Source organism: Panthera pardus, unplaced genomic scaffold (assembly GCF_024362965.1).
Source record: "Panthera pardus isolate Hobbes unplaced genomic scaffold, ASM2436296v1 HiC_scaffold_15, whole genome shotgun sequence".
In the NCBI taxonomy this organism is placed as follows: Eukaryota; Metazoa; Chordata; class Mammalia; order Carnivora; family Felidae; genus Panthera; species Panthera pardus.
The window spans coordinates 23,328,948-23,344,500 of NW_026526710.1; the positions used below are offsets into that span (position 1 = coordinate 23,328,948).

A 15,553-nucleotide genomic window follows, 5' to 3' on the forward strand; every position below is an offset into this window, starting at 1 on the left:
GGCGGCGGCGGCGGCGGCGGCGGCGGCGGCGACAGCGGCCGCTGGGCATGTTGCAGGAGCCCCGGAGGCCGAGGAGCGTTCGGAAGTTGATTCAGACTCCGACCAGGAGACGGAAGGTGCTCCCGGGCAGGGATGGGGGCAGGCCTTTCTCCTCAACTGGGAGCTTATCCCGCAGGGTTGCAGAGGGCAGGCTGGGGCCAAGTAGGCAGGGGACCCCTGTCCAGCAGGGAGCGCACCCCTCCGTGCGACACCTTCAGGACAGCCTGTGGTCTCTCCAGTCCTGTGCCCTCCCCACAATGCTCCTGGCGGCATCAGGAGTTCCATCTTTAGAAAACGCCTCCAGGGGCGCTTGGGTGGCGAAGTCAGTTAAGTGTCCCACTCTTGATTTCCGCTCAGGTCCCGATCTCATGGTTTCATGAGTTTGAGCTTGAGGCCCGCATCACGCGCTGTGCTGACAGTGTGGAGCCTGCTTGGGATTCTCTCTCACTCTCTCCCTCTCTCTCTACTCCTCCCCCACTCACACTGTCTCTGTCTCTCTCAAAATAAATAAATAAACTTCAGAAAGAAAGAAAGAAAGAAAGATCTCAAAAGAAAGAAATAAGCTTAAGAAAGAAAGGAAAGGAAAGGAAAGAAGGAAGAAAAAAAAAAAAGAAAACACCTCCAGGGGCACCTGGCTGGCTCAGTAGGTGGAGTGGGGGACTCTTGATCTTAGGGTTGTGAGTTCGAGTCCCATCTTGGGTGTAGAAATTACTTAAAAAGAAAATCTTAAAAAAAAAAAAAAAAAAAAAAAAAAAAAAAAAAAAAGAGGGGTGCCTGACTGGCTCCGTTGGTTATTAAGCTTCGGACTCTTGATTTCGGCTCAGCTCATGACCTCACAGTTTGTGGGATTGAGCCCCAAGTCACGCTCTGAGCTGACAGGGTAGAGCCTGCTTGGGATTCTCTCTTTCCCTCTCTCTTTGCCTCTCTGCTGCTCTCTCTCTCTCTCTCTCTCTTAAAAATAAATAAATGAACTTTGAAAGAAAGAAAGAAAGAAAGAAAGAAAGAAAGAAAGAAAGAAAGAAAGCAAACACCCCCAAAGTGATGTTAAAATGCAAAAACTCCACCAAACAGTGTAAGAGGGGGTGTCCTACCCAGAAATGGGATCAGGGCTGGGTTTTCCCAACCCCCAGGAACAACTAAGCTAATGAATGTATAAAACAGAATTGTTTCAGTTTCTTCCCCCATAAAATGTTCACAAAACATACGTGTTCTGCAACCCAGTGGAAAACACATAGCATGCACTTTGGCATCAGACAGGCATGGTCCTGATCCTGGCTCTACTCAGATTAGCTATTACTTTCTGCGTGACTTTAGGGAAAGGATTTGCTTTCTCTGAGCCTCAGTCTCTACTAGCAGAGGAAGAAATGCTTCTAGAGGGAAACACAGACCGGATGGTGACAGAGGGCGGGGGGAGGAGGCTACTGTGTGTAGAGAGGGATCTACATTCATCATCTCCCTGTCTCCTATCAGGCATCCATGGGCCTGGAGAACTGGTCAAGGACACCCTCTACCTGAGGTCTTGCCAGGCCCATAGAGTTGTGCCCGCCTCCTGCTTTCTGCGCCAAGGGAGCGCCCCAGAGCTGAACCTGCGGCACCGTGGCCTGGGGCCCCAGGTAACCTTGGGGAAACCCCGGGGCCAGGCTTGGAGTAAAAGGACCTCAGAGGCAGCAGCCATGGAGTGGCCCCTTCTTGAACCCATACTGCACACTCCCCAACTTTGCTATGTGCCAGGCACGTCCCATCCCCTGTATCTGGGTGACAGGTAGGATCAAGGCTATGACAGAATTCAGTGTAAGGGTTGAGGGGCCTGCAGGGGACCTCTAACCTGCTGGGGGGGGCAGTCAGGGAAGGCTCCAGGAAGTGAGATCTGGGTGAAGCCTAAAAGAGAAGCAGGTGTCCCCTGGGCATGTGGGAAAGAGAGAGCCTTCCAGTTGGAGGGCACCAGGTGGGCTGAGCCCCGGAAACAAGCCAGGGTAGTGGCTAGCTGTGTCTGAGGCCTTCACCCCTAGGAAAGACCAGGCCCCTCAGGCCCCTCTTTGTCCAAGGGTGCCCGGGCTCTGGCTTTCGCACTGAACTCCAATCCCTATGTCAAGCGGCTGGACCTTCGAGACAATGGGCTCTGTGGGGCCGGTGCAGAAGCCCTGGCAGGTGCCCTAAGCAAAAGCAGCAGCATTTGTGGTAAGTGCTGAGTTTGGGGCTGGTGGGCACATTTGAGTCCTCCCTTTCCTGAGGGGTGTGGGCTCCCCCCCATAGCTGGGCCTTCTCACTTGGGGCCTGTTGGTGTTGCTGGTGCAGGGGTCTTAACACAGGGTGGGGCTGATGGGGGTGGAGTTCGAATCTCTGTGGTGCCCCCAATGCTGGATGCTACTCCTCTCCTGATTGCCTACTCCCCACTCCCCTCCTTGGCTGGCCAGCACCTCCCCCTCCATATGGTGGCCTCCCATTGCCTAAATGCAGGGTGAAAGGGTCCTCCAACAGAGAGCCAAGGGGTGGACAGTGTGAGAGGGTGGAGGGCTGGGTGGGAATGAAGTGGGGCTGGATGCAAACGCCACCTCTACCACCGATGAGCCACCTTCTACCAGGGATGACCCTGGGCAAGCCATTCACCCTTGCTGAGCCTTACTTTTCAATCTGTGAAATGGCCCCAACAATACTACTTAGCCCTTGGAGTTGTACTGAGTATTAAATGAAACTGCATATGTGACATGCTCCAAGCATGGCCACCTGGGCCGTCATTGCCAGTTCCCAGAAATGCATCAGTGAAGACTTCTGTGGGTGTATTATATCGCTGCCAGGCATGAATCATCAACAGGGTGACTGGATCTCCATCGCAGGCATCCTGCACAGCACCATGAAGTAGGCGGTTTTAACCCCTTGACAAAGAAGCTTGTGGACGCGTGGGGTGGGTGTGGGCATCAGAGGAGCTGTCTGGGGGCCTGGGGAGATGCAGCTGGTGAGTGGCAGAGTCACCATGCGACCCAGGATGGTCCAGCTGCAAAGCCCCTTCTGCCGCCTCAGGTCTGGAGGTTTGGGGGATAGAGGAAGGCGGAAGAGGGTGGTGCCGGGCTTTGGATCCCACTGATTGAGAAGTGGTGCTGACCCCTAGATGTGGACCTGTCGGAGAACTAGCTGGGAGCAGTGGGAGCCCAGGCTGTCTGTGCTGCCCTCATGGTGAACCCAACCATGCAGAAGATACAGCTGGCAGGAAATGGCCTAGACGAGCAGGCAGCCCCGTACCTTGCTGAACTCCTGCTGGCCCACACAGGCCTGAAATCCCTGGACTTGAGCTATAACCAGCTGAATGACCAAGCAGGTAACATCTGACCAGGGTCACCATGGGGGCACTTGAGCCCATCTTCCTGGGGCAGGGGTGGGTGAAGGTTGGCAGGACCATTCTGAACATTCATACTCTGGCTCCCATTTCCCATGTTCCACTTTAGCCTACCCCTCTCCCTGTCCTTCCACACAGAACCCTTAATCCATTCCACGGAAGTCATGGCCTGCTGCTGCTGCATGTGCTGGGTGCTAATTTAGCCACTAGGGACCCAGTTGTGAACAAAACAAAGTCCCTGGCCTCAAGGAACACACGTTAACTAGATAATTCTCTACAATTATTGGTGCCACAAAATAAACAAAAGGAATGATTTTAGAGAAGAATGCTATAGACAGGTGGTTGGGGAGGGCTCTGTGAGATGACATTTAAGCTGAAATGCGCAGGGTGGGAAGGAATCAGCAATAGCAAGACCAGAGAGAGAGAGCATTTAAAGCAGAGGAACAGTAAACATGCAGGCTTATTTCCCAGACTGATAGACACCGGTGTGACTGGGCTAGTGAGCCAGGAGAGAGGGGCCAAGCTGTGAGTTGAAGAGGCAGTGGAGAGCTTCAGGCCTACAAATCTTGGCAAAAGGCATGAAGATTTTATTTCAAGTACCGTCTTCACGGTACATCCACTTTGATGGGATTTCTTGATCTCACCACTTTCTCTCATGTCCCGGGGCCTTTGCACAGGCTATCAGCTTTGCCAGGAGCATGCACTTCTACCTGTCTGTCCTCAAGCACTCCAGCCAGTTACAGGAATCACTCAGGACCCTGGGTTAGGAATACAAATTCCTGGGCCCTGAGCCTGCTGAACCAGAATCTTGGTGGGGGGATGCCCATGCATCCACATTTTAATGGGTACCCCAGGAGATTTATCTGATCAAGAAAGTTTTGGAATCACTTTTCTGTCTCAAGCTGCTTAGGGTAGGAATGGTACCAGCCTTGGCCTTTGAGAATCAGCCTTAGAATTTAACTGCCAGAGAGCCATTTACCTTCTAAGAAAATTATCTTGTTTTGAGAGAGAGAGAGAGAGAACACAAGGGGGTGTGTGTGGGGAGAGAGACAGAGAGACAGAGAGAGAGGCAGAGAGGAGACACAGGATCTGAAGCAGGCTCCAGGCTCTGAGCTGTCAGCACAGAGCCCAATATGGGGCTCGAATCCACAAACTGTTAGATCATGACCTGAGCTGAAGTCAGTCGCTTTAACTGACGAAGCCACCCAGGTGCCTCCCTTCTAAGAGAATTATCATGATAAGTCTGTGAAATTAAAAGAGAAGTTCAGGGCTGCCTGGGTGGATCAGTCAGTTAAGTGTCTGACTTCACCTCAGGTCATGATCTCGTGGTTTGTGAGTTCAAGCCTTGCATTGGGCTCTCTGCTGTCAGCACAGAGCCCACTTCAGATCTTCTGTCTCCCTCTCTCTCTGCCCCTCCCCCACTCTCTCTCTCTCTCTCTCAAAAACTTGAAAGTTTTTTTTTTCAAGTTTCAAAAACTTGAAAACAGGGAGAGAAGTTTATTTCAGACTTCCAAAAAACTAAGTATAGATGTCTCCCAGATCTTCACAGTGAAAAGGTAAGCACCAGAGAGACAGCCAGGATAGTAGGGGCCGGAAGCTAAAGCTCTGTGAAGCCTGCACAAATATGGAGTACGGAGGTCTTCATCTTGGAAAAGGACAAACTCAGCAGGACCATTTTGTTTCCCTAAATGGGGATCTGTGGGGATCTCAACTCCCTTGAGGGGTGAAGAGCTTAGGTCTCAATCTCCCGATCTGACCCATGGCAAAGGTAGCCCCTGCCTCATAGTTGGCTACAGAGGTCATGAAGACCAAGTATTGGAATTTCAAGAGGCCAATCATGCATGTTGGAGAATCTCCTCACCCTCTAGTTGTTCAGAAAGAAGGGTTTCCCTACAAAGTGCGGACCACCACTCTCTTCTCAGCCCTAGAAGTGTCTGTATCTGAGAACCCACCGTGTCAGACCCAGTGCGAGTGTGGAATCCAGAGTCCTAGCTCAGGAAGGCATCACTGGGAGTCCTAGCAGCCTTGCAGGGAGCTCTCCAAGGTGCCAAAGCATCTTGCTCCAGTGGGTCCTACTGGAGTAGGCTGGCTGGCTTTCTTTCTTTTTCTTTCTTTCTTTCTTTCTTTCTTTCTTTCTTTCTTTCTTTCTTTCTTTCTTCCTTTTAAAAATTTTTAACATTTTTATTTATTTTTGAGAGACAGACAGAGCGCAAGCAGGGGAGGGGCAGAGAGAGAGAGGGAGACACAGAAGCAGGCTCCAGGCTCTGCACGGTCAGCACAGAACCTGATGCGGGGCTTGAACCCACCAACTGTGAGATCATGACCTGAGCCGAAGTTGGATGCTTACTGGACTGAGCCACCCAGGTGTCCCTCTTTCTTTCTGCCTTTCTTTCTGCCTTTCTTTTTTCTTTCTTCCTGTCTTTCTTCCTGTCTCTGTCTTTCTTTTCTTTTCTTTTCTTTTCTTTTCTTTTCTTTTCTTTTCTTTTCTGTCTCTCCTCTCTCTTTCTTTCTTTTTTCGAGATTTTACTTTTGGGGCTCATGGTTGGTTCAGTAGGTTGTGCTTCTGACTCTTGATTTTGGCATAGGTCACGATCTCACGGTTTGTGGGATTGACCCCTGAGTTGGGCTCTGAGCTGAGAGTGTGGAGCCTGCTTCAAATTCTCTCTTTCCCTCTCTTTCTGCCCCTCCCCTGCTCACTCTCTCCCTCTCTCAAAATAAATAGATAAACTTAAAAAATATCCCATGTTTAAGTAACTTCTACACCTAAGGTGGGGCTTGAACTCACAACTCCTAGATCAAGAGTTGCATGCTCTACTGACTGAGCCAGCCAGGCACCCCCCAAGCAGGCTAGTTCTGCTTAATTAGTGCATCTGTTTTTCTTCCGTGCATTTCTTCAAACTAGCCTCACTAAACCTGCAAGAGGAGGGGCTGAGACCATGGAGAGGAGTCAAATTCAGATCCTTGAGGGACTCCTAGGCTGATGGGAAAGACTGGCCAGGCAAAGAGAGGTCATTAGATCAGAGCCTGGAAGGGTAGAAGCATAGTGGACCTGGGGCCTGAGGCAGCCTAGCCCAGCTGGGTAAGCAAGGCTTCCTGATGTCATGAACCCAGGTTAGAAGGACGAGGAGCTGTTATCCAGGTGAAGAAGGGGGTCAACAGTTCTACACAGGGGGACAGCCCAGAGGCATGGGAGCAGGTCAGACTGGCTGAATGCTGACAGAGTGGAGAGCATGATGGGTGGCTGGGGCTTCTCTGCATTTTATAAGCTAAAAATCTCTTGGGGTTTCTTACCCTGCACTGCTCCCTCTTTCCTTTCTCCACCACAAGCGTCTCCTTTGCACACAGCTGCACCAGCCTCATCACCTTTTGCCTATAGACTATGGCACAAGCCTTCCAACTGGTTTCCTGGGTTGTAACCCTGCCCCTGCCTACCCCAGTCCATACCCTACACCTGCCACTAAGGAGCCCAGCCTTGTCATTTCTTAAAGCCCTCCCTGCCTACTAATCAGTTTGTGCCCAAAAGTCTTGGTCCAGCATTGATGGCCTCTCAGTATCTTTCCAGGGTCCATCATTGCTACCTCATTTCACTGGCTTCCCCCCACCCACCAGGCCTGTGGGAATTTCCTCAGGTGCTCTGTGCTCCCACATGCCTCTACACATTTGCTCTTTCCCATGTCTGTTCTCCACTGTGCATGCACACACACCTGGTGAGTCCCTCAGTCTTCAAGATTATCTCCTTTTTCCTCACTTTCCTGACCCTCCTCAAAAGGGAGTAAGTCCCCACGCTGTTCCCACACATCCCCATTTGTAGTCTATAATAACTCACATCCCATTAAGTTGTATTTACATTTGAACAACATGGGTTTGACTGCATGGGTCCACTTATACACAATTTTTTAAATAAATACAGTCTAGTATTATAAGTGTATTTCCTCTTATGATTTTCCTTCTTTTTTTAAGTTTTATTTATTTATTTTGAGAGAGAGAGAGAGAGCGAGCAAGCACGTGCATAAGCGGGGGAGGAGCAGAGAGTGGGGAGAGAGAGAATCCCAAGCAGGCTCCATACTGTCAGCACAGAGCCTGACACTGGGCTTGATCTCACAAACCATGAGATCATGACCTGAGCCAAAAGCAAGAGTTGGATGTTCGACCTACTGAGCCACCCAGGTGCCCCACATAATTTTCTTAATATTTTCTTCAGGTGGGGCGCCTGGGTGGCTCAGTCGGTTGAGCATCTGACTTTGGCACATGATCTCACCGTTTGCGAGCTCAAGCCCCATGTGGGGCTCGGTGCTGACCGTTCAGAGCCTGGAGCCTGCTTCAGTATCTGTGTCTCCCTCTCTTTCTGCCCCTCCCCCGCTCTCTCTCTGTGTCTCTCAAAAATAAATAAACATTTAAAAATAATAATAATAATATTGGGGTGCCTGGGTGGCTCAGTCGGTTAAGCGTCTGACTTCAGCTCAGGTCATGATCTCTCAGTTTGTGAGTTTAAGCCCCGCGTTGGGCTCTGTGTTGCCAGCTCAGAGCCTGGAGCCTGCTTCTGATTCTGTGTCTCCCTCTCTCTCTCTCTGTCCTTCCACTGCTCACGCTCTGTCTCTCTCTCTCAAAAATAAATGAACATTAAACAAATTTTTAAAAATAATAATAATATTTTCTTCAGGTTACTTTATTGTAAGAATACAGCATATAATAGGTATAACATACAAAATATGTGTTAATCAACACTTTACATTCTCGATAAAGTCTTCTTTCTAAAATCCAATAGCAGTGGGCTGTTAGTAGTTGAGGTTTGGGGGGGCGGTCAAAGTTATATGCAGATTTTTGGCTGCACAGGGGTTGGCACCCCTAACCCCTGTGCTATTCAAGGGTCAACTGCTTCTCCCCCATTAAATGTGAATTCTTTTAGGACAGAGCAGGCCCATATAGGGTTCAACTTGGTGACTGTTGTGCCAAGCGGAGACCCTGGCACACAGCGGTCATCAGTATTATTTTTTGAGGGAAAGAACAGAGTGAATAAGGCCTGTCTTGGTGTTTCCGAAGGGGAGATGCTTGGACCAGCCCTGGCAGAAAATACTGGACTCACCGAGCTTAATATAAACTGGAATCACCTTCGAGGACCAGGAGCTGTAGCCTTTGCCAGGGCACTGGAGGTATGAACACCTCTGTCACCCATCTGCCCTCTGGCCTGGCCTGTGGGGACAGTCTCCCAGGTGCCAGCTTCCTATCTTTGCAGCTCTTCAGAAATGACCCTTGGATCCTTCAAGCAGAGCTTAAAGAATATTTTGTTTGGTGATTTTAATTGTCCCAGCCCCATTTCGTGACTCCAAAATACCGTGCTCACTCTCATGTCACTTACTCAAGGGTCTGCAGTTCAATGTTGCACACCTTCTCCATTTATTACAGACATATGGCTGGTGGGGGACATCGTGCAGTCTGGTGACACATGCCTGCTATGGGCACATGCAGATGCTTCCCTGAGATGACAGCCCTGCACCCTGCGTCCCAGCACATACTCTTAAACATCCCACCTGCTTCCTTCGATGTTGTGGTTCATAAGCCTCGGGAATGCATGGCTCCTAGCCCCTGCCAGGATGCCCCTGGTGCTGGCTAGCTTTGTGGGGCCCTCCTCAGGGAACAGCAGCAGCTGCCTTGCCCCCCTCCTCAGGGGCTGACCTGGGGATCCTGCCCCACAGGGTGGTGGGTCAGGCTCTGTCCTCCCAGTGCACCCACAAGCTCCTGCCCTTCTCCCCATCACAGCCCCCCCAAAGCCCTTCACCAGAGTCCCTCTGTCATTCTGCTCTGTGCCTCAGAGGACCTACCCTTGAGCCTCCCCCCCCCCCCCGCCCCCAGCAGTCATGGAACCAGACCACTGTGTCCCTGGGGTCTGCTGCTGAGCGGTGGGCCTCTCAGTCTCTGAGGATCATCCACACCCACAACCACCCTTGGTGCTGTGCTTCCAGTCATTTGGTTCTCCCGGTCACCGTCATCCAAGCCACAAGACTCTTACCAGGAACCTCTGACCTTCTGCTCTCAGCCCGTGCTTTTTTGCACCCTGGGCCTCCCGGGCTCTGAGGCTGTGACCCCTGGCTTTCCCCACTTCACAGGTGGTCTCCTGGCTTCACTCTTTTGCATTCTAGGCAAACATCTTCCTGAGAGTCCTGGACATCTCATACAATGGCTTTGGAGATCCTGGAGCATCTGCAGTGGGTGAGGCACTTAAGACCAACAATGTGTTGGAAGAGCTCAACATGAGGTGAGGCACACAGGGTGGCCCTGTGTCACAGTCTCCAGATCCATAGCCACCTGAGGGACCAGGGACTCCATGATCCTGTTGCTGTTTACCACCTTAGCAACACCCAAGCCTACCACAGTTTACCCACGATGGGGCTTGAGACACAATCCAAGAGCACCCAGCTCCCTCCTTCTCACTCAAGTTTAGCACTGGGTTTTTTTTTTTTTTAAGTTTGAAAAAAAATTATTTAAGTAATCTCTACACCCTACAAGAGTTCAAACTCATGACCTCAAGATCAAGAGTCACGGGCTCTATCGACTGAGCCAGCCGGGTGCCCCTCAAGTTCAGCACTTGTACCTTGGAGCTCATAATTCCTGACGGATAGGTGGGGGCTGCTAGTGAAAACATATATGTAAAACATCTTCACTTGAAAAGGGGAGGAGGGGTGCCTGGGTGGCTCAGTTGTTTGCGTGTCCAACTCAACTTTGGCTCAGGTCATGATCCCAGGGTCGTGGGGGGGGGCGGTAAAGGAGGGGAAAGTAGGGGAGGGATGCTCCAGGTGTGCTTGCTGAGTGATCTCCCTCAACACTGGGAACCAGGGCTGTTATCCAGCTTTTACATACTGACCTTCCCAGGGTCCCTGGGGCATCAGTGGAGGCTGGAACATGAAGCCCAAGCAGGTGGATGCACCAGCAACACCAGCTTGGACCCTGGGACCATCTGGCTCTACACAGCTGCTCGGAAGGTAGCAAAATGCATATGTCTTTCTGTTGCAGCAACAACCGCATCTCTGCAGTGGGAGCCCTGAGCCTGGGCCTGGGCCTCCGGGTCAACCAGACACTGAGGATTCTTGTTGTGAGTGCTAGCCTGATGGGGCAGGCCCCAGCATAGACCTGCCTGTATGTGTCCACACAGATCCATCCCTCCCCTGCCTCATCTCCCCACTCCAGTGGCAGCAGGGTACGAAATTTCTAGAGCCCAGATGAGGGAGGGGACCTCCTGGCTTCCTCCTATGACCACTTCTTTCCCTTGCCATTCCCTCACCCATCTCTGACCTGACCCCGGCACTTCTTCCGACTCCTCCCTCGTCCATCCTTCTCCCCCCAACCCCCAGCAGTGTCACCTCCACCTCCCGACTGTCCTTGCTCCTTCTCAGCTCACTGGGTCAGCCCAGGTGTACCGTTGGCTATGCTCAGACCTACTTGAGGCCTTGTGTGACAGATGGGGTTTCCCTTTCTTCAGCATTGCCAGTTGGGTAGGAAAAGGGAGGGTGCAATGGAACGTGAAGCCCAAGAGGGCCACTGTGCTCAGAGGACAGGTCCTGGGTGGCATCCAGCCCTGCCTGGCTCTCAGCTCCATCAACTGGCAGAAGAGCCCCCTGTGGGCATCTGGGTGGCTCAGTCGGTTAAGCATCAGACTTTGGCTCAGGTCATGATCTCATGGTTCATGAGTTCAAGCCCCGCATCAGTCTCTACTGTCAGTGCAGAGCACACTTTAGATCTTCTGTCTCCTCTCTCAGTGCCTCCCCTGCCCATGCGTGCTCTCTCTCTCTCTCTCTCTCTCTCTCTCTCTCTCTCTCTCTCTCTCATAAACATTAAAAAAGAAGAAGAAGAAGAGCCCCCCGAAGCACTCCCATCCACGCTCCCCCCTGCAGCCCAGACCTCTCTTAAGCTCTGGATCCCCATTTACAGCCACCTGCCGGACCATCCCCTGGATGTCCCATGGGCATAAAGCACAACCCGAAGGCATCCTCTCTCTCTAAGGGCTGCCTCTTGGTGGTGGGGGAGGGGGGCTCCTCACTGAGTCAGAAGTAGGCGCCCAGTACTCACTCCTCCCTCTCTTTTCCTTGCCTTCCAACCTTCATCTTACTTCCTGCAGGGTGCTGGGGCTGCCTGCTCTTCCTTCTCACTTCCCCTCAAGTTCCGTTGACCTGTGAATTTCCCATCTCTGGTCCTTCCTTCTCACCTGCCAGTTGATCTTTCTTTTTTTTTTTTTTTTAATTTTTTTTTTCAACGTTTTTTATTTATTTTTGGGACAGAGAGAGACAGAGCATGAACGGGGGAGGGGCAGAGAGAGGGAGACACAGAATCGGAAACAGGCTCCAGGCTCCGAGCCATCAGCCCAGAGCCTGACGCGGGGCTCGAACTCACGGACCGCGAGATCGTGACCTGGCTGAAGTCGGACGCTCAACCGACTGCGCCACCCAGGCGCCCCTGTCAGTTGATCTTTCTAAAGCAGAAACATGCTCCCGTCCCCTCCTTGCTTTAAACCTGTCAACGGCTCCCCTCTGGATAAATCCAAGGTTAGTAGTATGTCATTCACCGCACATTGGGCTCTGGGCTCTGCCACAGCCCCTCTGCCTTCCACCGCTGAAGTTCATTCGCTCACCCCAAGCTGCTCTGAATTTTCTGCACATGATGCAATTTCTCCCCTTTGTTTTGCTCCTCCTGCTCTTGCTGAAATACCCAGCTCTGCCCGCCTCACCCGTAAAGCTCAGTGCGGGTGCGTAAACTTCACCTCCCCAGAAGAGTTGATGTACACTCTCATTGCACTTATCACACTGCATTTTCATGATGTTTCCTTTTCCTCTCCTCCCCGTGATGGGTGAATTCCTTAAAGGCAGAGCTGTGCCTTGTGTGTCCGTATCTTTGGCACCTGGCACAGATTTGGGCACATGGTGGGCGCTCAGCCAGTGCGTACTCCCTTCCCCTCTTCCCCAGCCTCACCGCCTCACCCAGGGTGTTTTGTCAGTGGAGACAAATTCTGAGCTGAGACAGTGGGGCTGTCCTGAGGCACTTGTCATCAGAGATGAAGAATCCTTCCCTCCCTTTGGACTTGCTCCACCTCCAGCTTCCCTGGGCTCAGTTTTTCTCAATTGTGTGTGTGTTTCTCAGATGTCCAGGAATCCCATGCGAGGTGAAGGCTGCTTTGGAGTTCTAAAGTCTGTCCGGGATAATCCAGGGTCCGCCCTGGAACTGCTGGATTTCTCTGTAAGAGCTTTTCATAAATCTCATCTGTGATCCTTCCAACAGCCCCACGAGTTCTCATTTAGAGGAAGAAAGTAGGGATTAGAGAAACAGCATGTCCTGCTCAGATACTTAGTGTGGCTAAGTCTGAGTTCCACCCCAGGCCTGAATGGAGGGTCACAATGCCACTGTGGCTTTATTTCCACTCCTGACTGGGGGATACCGTTGCGGTCTCATCTCTGGCTCATGCCTGGGTTCTTCATTGGCTGAGAGAGAATTGCCTCAGAGGACACTTAGCTCGCTGTTCACTGATGTTTGGATTTGAAGGTTCAGTACTTACCCACCTCACCCCCTGGCCTGTTCTGCCTGCAGGTGGATATTGGTGCTGGAAGATTCACTCATGTGGCTTTGAGGGAGATTAAGACTCCTTTTCATTCAGCTGTGGGTTTTGTTTTTTGTTTTTTATTTTTAGGGGAGAGGGGCAAAGGGAGAGAGAGAGAATGAGAGAGAGAGAGAGAGAGAGAGAGAGAATGAGAGAGAGAGAGAGACAGAGAGACAGAGAGAGAGAGAGAATCTTAGGCAGGCTCCATGCTAAGCATGGAGCCTGATGCAGGGCTCAATCCCACGACCCTGAGATCCTGACCTGAGCTGAAATCAAGAGTCAAATGCTCAACCATCTGAGCCACCGAGGCATCTCAATTGTGCCTTTTTAATATAGAAAATTCAAGGCACCTGGACGGCTCAGTTGGTTAAGTGTCTGACTCTTGCTTTTGGTTCAGGTCATGATCTCATGGTTCATGAGATCAAGCCCCATGTTGGTCTCTGCACTGAAAGGAGGGAGCCTGCTTGGGATTCTCTCTCTCTCCCTCTGTCTTTCCCTCCCCTGCTCGCTCGCACTCTCTCTCTCAAAATAAATAAACTTAAAAATATATAGAGAAAATTATATAAGCAGTTAAACATTAAGGAGAGAATCCCCAAACACCAGTTATTAAGCTGAAGTCTAGTCACAAATCACTGCTTATTCTAACCCTCATTTATTTAAAACCAGATTTGTGTCAAAGTCTTTCCAGAAACGTTTTTACAGTTCCAATCCTTCAGGCTTGGGACAACTGATGCTTCCTTCTTCTTACTGCTTATTGATTCCTTCTGCCTGCCGAGTTTCTACAGCTCCAAAGCCAGAGAGTAGCATGCCTTGACCATGTTCCTCTTGCTCTGCGAGAATTCCTGTCAGCACTGGATTCCATCATTAAAAAAAAAAAAAAAAAAAAAAAAGGAATTATATATGAAACTGTTCTGCAAAAATACATGCTTATTCAATATAATGTATGGTTATTAACAGAAGCTTTTAGCATAACAGAAACACCACAGACTTTGGAATCAGGCCTGGGACCAAATCCTGAGTCCATCAACATGGGATCTTCTGAATTGGAGAGCAACACCTGTCTAGATGCAATGTTCCATTTTCCTATTCCTTAACTGTTATTAGTCTAATCTCCCTAGCCTAGATCTTCTCAGTTTTAAGGGAAATACTTCGGGGCACCCGAAATGCTCAGCTGGTTGAGCGTCCAACTTCGGCTCAGGTCATGATCTCACAGTTTGTGAGTTCGAGCCCCGCGTCGGGCTCTGGGCTGACAGCTCAGAGCCTGGAGCCTGCTTCGGATTCCATGTCTCCTTCTCTCTCTGCCCATCCACAGCTTGTGCTCTGTCTCTCTGTCTCTCAAAAATAAATAACTGTAAGGGAAATACTTCTAAATCCTTACAGTTCATGTAAAACCATTCCCAGGGCTCAGCCTGGTCTTTCTGTGAAATGGGGCTAAAATCTCCCACCCAGAGTCATTGTGAAGATGGGATGAGATAGCAGACCCCACAGAAAAGGCCTATGTAGAGAAAGACACTATTGGTGCTAGTATCCTTCCCCTCACTCCCCGTGCCTTTACATTTGTTATTGAGGAATAACGTTTATGCTGAAAAGTGCACATGGATTGGGGTGTGAATTTCCACAAACAGCACAGACCTATGCAACCAACCCGCAGGTCAAGAAATCACAGACTCCAAGGAGCCCCCCGGAGCCCCTTCCCTTCCCTATTTTAATAGTTTGGGGACTGATGACATTGTCATCCATAGGAGAGAAGCTGCCCTAAGGATTTTCTCCAAAACCTTGTGTGTACCAGCAAAAACCAGCAAAGTTCTCAGAAGGTGGTAATGTACTGCCTTGTAATGGGTTTCTCCTCAGGATATCCAAGTGGACAGAGAGTTTGATGACCTCGCTATCTCAGTGAAGGTAATTCTTCCAGCACTCCATATAAAGACTGCTGCCCACAGAGTGGAGTACAAAAGACTTGCCTCCAGTCTACACCCCGTCCCTACTGGCGTCTGTCCCTAAGTGACTGCGGTATGTGGCTTCCTCTCACATTGGCCACTTCAACTTCAATATGGAGGGTTCTTGGCCTCATGATGCTTTATTACCACTTGAGTCTGCAGTGAGTCCCATGTCAGCTGGGTGGTAAGTCCTGTGGAGCCTGTCTTCATGATGACTCAGACAATCGTACCCTCCTCTCCATCCCATGGCCTCTGTTAATGCAGAGCGTGGGCCTTCCTTTGCTCACACTAATTTCCGTAACATGAACTTGTGCTGTGTGCTACATGTTGAGCTGGGTATGGGGTCAAAGATCTCCAAAGTTCCTGCCTTGGTGACTTCAAGAGACCATGAAAATATAAGGTGGTGTGTGACTGGCATTCCCAAACTCAACTTGCCAGAGCGCAAACTGACACAACGTTTTTGGAAGGTTTTATGTACCAAGAGCCTTAAAACTGCCTATGTCCTTTGATTCAATGGTCTGACTAATCTGCTCTTCAGATGCATACCAGAGATGCATAAAAATATTGATGCCCAGGGGTGCCTGAGTGGCTCAGTAGGTTCATGCGTTTGAGCCCCGCATCGGGCTCTGTGCTAAAAGCTCAGAGCCTGGAGCCTGCTTCAGATTG

At 50.6% G+C, this 15,553-nt stretch overlaps 1 protein-coding gene across 1 annotated transcript; it reads left to right on the top strand.

Moving 5' to 3' along the window:
* Positions 1-13: 13 nt before the first annotated feature.
* LRRC74B (leucine rich repeat containing 74B) lies at positions 14-14,955 on the top strand (the record flags this gene model as incomplete). The annotated part of the gene is given in 10 exon segments (XM_053902902.1): positions 14-116; positions 1,510-1,652; positions 2,085-2,217; positions 3,146-3,352; positions 8,411-8,520; positions 9,508-9,623; positions 10,379-10,457; positions 12,497-12,592; positions 14,802-14,899; positions 14,901-14,955. Coding segments are annotated over 10 exon segments (1,140 nt in total), but the record flags the coding sequence as incomplete, so codon positions are not given.
* Between the last annotated feature and the right edge of the window lie 598 nt (positions 14,956-15,553).